We start from the raw sequence: 5,546 nt of genomic DNA, 5'->3' as shown, positions 1-5,546 counted from the left end.
GGGGAGTGTGTGTGTGTGTGTGTGTGTGTGTGTGTGTGTGTGTGTGTGTGTGTGTGTGTGGGGGGGGTGTTTAGTAGGTCCAATCCTGACATCATAGTTTTCCTTGTTGATTCTCTTCAGTTTACAGAGTTGGTTTTGCTTAGTTAAGTGTGTGAGATGGTGTGTGTGTGTGTGTGTGTGTGTGTGTGTGTGTGTGTGTGTGTGCGTGTGTGTGTGTGTCTGCTGGTAGTTTTGTGACGGTTGCAGTTTGCTTGAGTCCTTGGCATCAGAATGGTTCAGTCCAAGACAAAGGTGGTATTGCCTGGGTTGTGTGTGTGTGTGTGTGTGTGTGTGTTTATGAATGTATGAGTGCGTGCATGTGGCAGTGTGTTTGTGGGGCAGTGTGTGTTATGTTTGGCAGTGCGCCTGTGTGGCAGGTTGTGTGTGTGTGTGTGTGTGTGTGTACATTTGGTGATGGGAGGAGTGGTGTGTTTTTTCATGGCAGTGTTCAGTGTGTGTGTGAAGAAGTAATAGTATTGCTTTGTGTGTGTGTGTGTGTGTGTGTATGTGTGTGTGTGGGTTTGGCAGTAGAGGTGTCGTCACTCGTTGCAGGCGTCCCTCTTCTCCTCGGTTGCCACCGGAGACTCTTGTGGGCGGTGCTTGCATTGTCCCAGCGAATGGCGAGCTGCTGCTCTTGATGGTCGGGCAAAGCAGGAAGACTGGGCAGTGCAGTCACATGGTGCATCCTGGGAAAGAGAGAGAGGGTGTGGCTTAAACAAGGTGTCTCATCTACCTGAACATGCCTATTATATATGTATATTTACAGATGTTTAAAAGTTCCTTTAAAGGCGACTGCAGTTATTTATTTTAACTATTTTATTTATTATTTCAGTTATTTTTTTATTATTTTCCATCTCACTTTACATCAATGTTCTTAACATGTTGTTATGTTCATGTGAAGCTTCTCTCATGTCTGTTCTTTTTAAAGAGCTAAAGGTGCTTTATAAATAAAGTATATTTATTAATAATATTATTATTATCATTATTATTATTACTGATGTTACAAGTACAAGCAGGAGAAGTAATAATCAAAACAAAGCTGAAAACCATCAGACTAGTGCAGTGTGCACCTTTCAGTATAAATTTCTAAGGCACACTCTGTGTTTTGGTGTGGTTACCTAGCAACTCGACTGTTCTCACAGTGTACCTTAAAAATAAACCCAGAACAGCTGTGATGTGATTAACACAGACAGAACCACCGGTGCTTGTAAAGTTTAAGAAAAGACTCACCTCCGTCCCAGATGCCGCCGCCACCGCCGCCGCCGCCACCACCCCAACGCTGCTCAGTGTTTCCTTCCCTCCTCCCATGATGCTGACCATCTCCTCCCCGGCCGTCTGCCTCATGAACCTCTTGTTAACAATCCTGGTCACGTTGTCGTTGCCTGCACCCAATCCGAGCCCTCCGACCCCGGCTGAGATGCACTCTGGCTTGGGCTCATCCACACCGCTGAGCCCCCCCAGGACACCCAGGCTGCCCAGGGAGTCTCTTTGCGCTCTCTCCCCGGGCAGGGTGACTCCTCCTGGGCCACGGCCGCTGCACACGTTCCTGAAGAACTCCTGGACCAGGCCTCCGTACCGCTGAGAGCCGGCGTCAGATCCACAGGCCGCCGCCCCAGAGGGTTTTCCTGCGGCGGGGGGCTGGCGTGCTGGACTGGCACCTTGGCTGGCTCCTGGTGGTGAACAAAGACAGGTGTGACAATGATTTAGTGAATTGTGGTTGACAGGAACAATTGAAACCTGCAGGCGCACTCGCACTGTGACACTCTAAATCTAATAAACAGGATCAGAGGCTTCGAGCGTCACAGCGAGTTAGAGAAGTCTTCATGACAGAGCGAATCAGCAGCAACTACAGCCACTCAGACCCTGTTTATCCAGAGTCATAAAATATGAACCATTTGTGTTAAATTTTGTCATAATTTATGTGTCACAGTGACCTTTGACCTTCCTTTGACCACCAAATTGTAAACACTTTGTCCTTGAGTCCAGGTGAACGTTTTTTACCAAATTAGAAGAAATTCCGTCACGGCGTTACAGAGATATTACTTTCACAAGGCCAAAACAGCGTTTTGTGAGGTCACCATGACCCTGACTTTTGACCACCAAAATTTAATCAGTTTGTCTTTGAGTCCTAGTGGATGTTTGTGCCAAATTTGAGGAAGTTCCTTCAAGGTGTTACTGAGATATCATATCCACTAGAATGAGACGGACAGACAGACTGAAAATAAAATGGCCGCTGCTCTGACTGGCGCCGGTGTGGAGGAATATTTCAGCCGTCATTTATTCTATTTTTTTATTGTTCTTCTAGTTACAAACCAAAATATGGTCCATGTAAAACCACGAGTCTGACCAGTGTCTCACCTCCGTCCCCCCTCCAGAGCGACTCTGTGCTCCCGGCGTGCTCCACCACGCTGAAGAGGCTGGAGAGGCCGTCGGTGAGGCCGCTGAGGACGGGGCTGTCCCTGGTGGTGGTGGAGCGAGCCCAGGCTGAGCCGCCGCCGCCGCCTCCGCCTCCGCCTCCGCCGCCGCCTCCGCCTCCGCCTCCGCCTCCGCCCAGGGGTCTCTGCTGGAGGCTCCACAGGCTGCGGTCTCTGGAGGAGGAGGTGCTGTCCAGTCTGGAGGTGGAGCCTGAAAGCAGAACAGCTGGATGTAAAGAAATGACAGTGCGTGAAGCAGATGAACAGATGTGTCGTAATACGATGAATTGGGTTCAAACAAACGTTAATTACCAGAGGAAACTCTGCGCTGCAGTTTTGGTGAGCCGTACTTGGGCGAACAGCACGGTCTCTCGATGCGGCTGTGAACTTTATCCAGCGACGTAGATATCTGCCGGGTTCGGGCCGACACCAGCGAGGAGGTGGTCGTAGACGAGGGACGAGGAGACCAGGCTTTGGAGTGTAGCCCCGCCCCCCTGCTGCCGGAAAGGTTGTCGGTTTGAAGCCCGATGCTGACGTACTGGGCGGCGGTCTGCGTGGACCTCGTGGACATGCCAACCGCCTGGGTGGAGGGAGGGATGTGACAGAGGAAGTTTAGTGCAACAGGATTCTGCAAAAACCTCCATCGTCACTTTTGTCTTTTGTGTAACTTTATAATTAGAAACAACATATATACGTTTTTAATTATGTACTAACGAGTTACTAGGATTTATAACTGGTAAAAGGAGCTTTATAGTAACATCATGTTGATGTGTTTCCCACATAAAATAAAGCTCGTTTTACAGTAATAAATACTAGTAACTCATTAGTAATACAATAATGAGTAGTAAGCATTAACTCGATCTTGCCAAATAGTGAGCTGCATCAATGCATGAAAACTTGTTTATAAAGTATTAACAACTGGATAAATAACCTAATTATAAACCATTTCTAAATCCTTTATAAAGCTCGTCTTATTGTGAAGTGGTTACTGAATCACATAAACTTAATTAATAATCTTTGTAAGATCCAGAAACAGGCCGATATGACAATGTTATGTTGACTATGTTCAAACAGGTTGAGACAGCTTGAGCTAAAATTAATAAATTATTATTTGAATTCATAAAACTTTCCAGAAAAACAAGAATGAAGTATGTTGTTGTGGCCATAGGCCTTCATCACATTCATGTTACAGTAAATCTTTTTTAAATAAACAGAAGTGTTGCTTCTCTTCTGTTTGTCTTGAGGACGGTAAGATCCCACCTGACTTCCTGGTTCCTTGCTGGACTTCCTCTCCAGAGACGAGGAGCGAATGGCCTGACGGACACAGTTGGTCATCTCCTTCATGTCGTCACTTAAGTTGGCAGAAATCTCCCCGATCTCCAGGCCATGGAAAGCCGAAGAGGACGTCATCCCGTCGACCACGCTGTTCGCTGAGCCACCGAGGCCGCCGGGGATCGAGCCAGCGACGCAGCTGCTCCTGCTCTCCAGCAGCTCCCTGTGCTGCTTGGACAGCGAGCTCAGCCACTGCTCGTACGAGGACGAGAAGGAGGAGGAGGAGGAGGAGGAAGACGGTTGTTGCTGCTGCTGAACCCCGAGGGTTTCCTCCACAGCCACGCCCCTGTCCCAGACGCTCGGCCCCAGGGACGAGCTCCCGTTCTGCGCCTGCTGTGGCTCTCTGGCGTGCTGGTTCTGTCTCCGGTGCTCTATGCGTCTCACGGCAGGAGGGCTGTAGTAGATCCGGATGCCGGTGCGGTCTGGAGCGGTGTGGCTCCTCTGGACAGACTCCAGATCCAGCTCTGATCCCACCAGGCTGTTACAGGAGCCACTGGGACCGTCCCAGGTTTTACAGGTGTCCCCGACCTCTGGAGTCTGTGTCATGAGACAAGAGGATCAAATTACTTCTTAACTTCTTTAACATGATGCAGAAATAAATCCAGAAGTGAAGTCAGTAAGTCGAGAGTATACTCTATAATCTAACTGCACATTTCAAACCAGTAAATCTATAAAATTAGAAGTTATTAACCTCATTGGTCAGGTAGGTCCAGTTCTTCCTGGTGAGGTCACTGAGCTCTGGACGAATCAGAAGAGGCGGGACTGCAAACTGGATTTTCTCCTCCTGGTCAGCGGCTCCATTGACCGTGGGCCGATCCAGCTCTGACATGGACTTGGTGCTTTTCATAAAAACAGAAACCAGAAGAAGAGATGTCGAGGTCATAAACTCGCACCTGCTTTTATTTATTCGCATGTTCAGGATTAATTTCAAACTAAGTGCTGCTAGATAATGTTTTTTGCTTGTTACCTTGGCGAACCAGCTCCATTGGCAACAACCGTGTCCGTGGATGACTCGCCGCCTGATGACTTCGACTGTGAGGACGAAGAAGGAACAGAGAGGGAAATCACTGAGGCTACGTTCACACTGATACGTTTTCATTTCAAAACACAGACCTCCGTCCAGACTAACACACCTGGAAACACACACATCACATGACCATTCACCTACACTGAGCATGTGTAAGTGTAAACAGGAAGTAGATTGTCTCCTCTGCAGTAAATCCTCTGAAGGAGGATCAGCAAAGACAGTTGTATTCCCCACTAGTAGTCCAGGCTGATGAGAGCCAATCAGGTGAGACCGTGGGTGTGACCTCATCATTTACAAAGGTCTGTTTCTGTCCGTCCAGACAACAAATCAACCCAAGAGTTTTCAAAATAAAACACAACCCCAGTTTTAAGAAACGTGTCCAGCAGAGTTTCTGAAAGTCTCAGTTTTAGGGATAGAGATGCGTTTTAAAATGAAAACGTAGTCGTGTGGACGGAGCCTGAGTCTACTTTTTAATTTTTTTATCTATAAACATTTAAGTGACCTGAATCATCAGCACAAACAGCTTCCTTCATTTCTACACATTTACAGGAGACACATTCATGTCGCTGCGATCCATTTCCTCTGGAGCTGTTTTGACAGGAGGAAGTGGAGTTTGGCATAATTTATCTGTGGCACACACAAACACACACATACACAGAGACAGATGGTGATGCTGAGTCAGTGTGTTTCACACTCGAGGGGTGATCTCACACTCTGAAGCCAACCCCCCCCCC

The 5,546-nt window shown here is 47.9% G+C and overlaps 1 protein-coding gene across 3 annotated transcripts in view; it reads right to left on the bottom strand.

The window, feature by feature from the left end:
* Nucleotides 1-159: 159 nt before the first annotated feature.
* Nucleotides 160-5,546, bottom strand: part of mtcl2 (microtubule crosslinking factor 2) — a 94,104-nt gene continuing 88,717 nt past the window's right edge. For 2 of the 3 annotated variants that reach the window (XM_087172745.1, XM_087172746.1), the window contains exons 18-24: nt 4,753-4,817; nt 4,477-4,624; nt 3,714-4,322; nt 2,766-3,033; nt 2,398-2,679; nt 1,270-1,709; nt 160-725 (exon numbers count right to left, since the gene is read on the bottom strand). In XM_087172745.1, the coding sequence (XP_087028871.1) occupies nt 579-725; nt 1,270-1,709; nt 2,398-2,679; nt 2,766-3,033; nt 3,714-4,322; nt 4,477-4,624; nt 4,753-4,817 (1,959 nt within the window). In that variant the 3' untranslated portion in view covers nt 160-578. The remainder of the gene's footprint in view (nt 726-1,269; nt 1,710-2,397; nt 2,680-2,765; nt 3,034-3,713; nt 4,323-4,476; nt 4,625-4,752; nt 4,818-5,546) is intronic. The other variant, XM_087172747.1, reaches the window with a different exon arrangement.

Source organism: Seriola lalandi, unplaced genomic scaffold, assembly GCF_002814215.2.
Source record: "Seriola lalandi dorsalis isolate HSWRI2012SDOR001 ecotype SW California unplaced genomic scaffold, Sedor1 jcf7180002053703, whole genome shotgun sequence".
NCBI classification, from domain to species: Eukaryota; Metazoa; Chordata; class Actinopteri; order Carangiformes; family Carangidae; genus Seriola; species Seriola lalandi.
The sequence above is the reverse complement of the archived record's forward strand: the minus strand, read 5'-3'. Positions and strand labels throughout refer to the sequence as shown.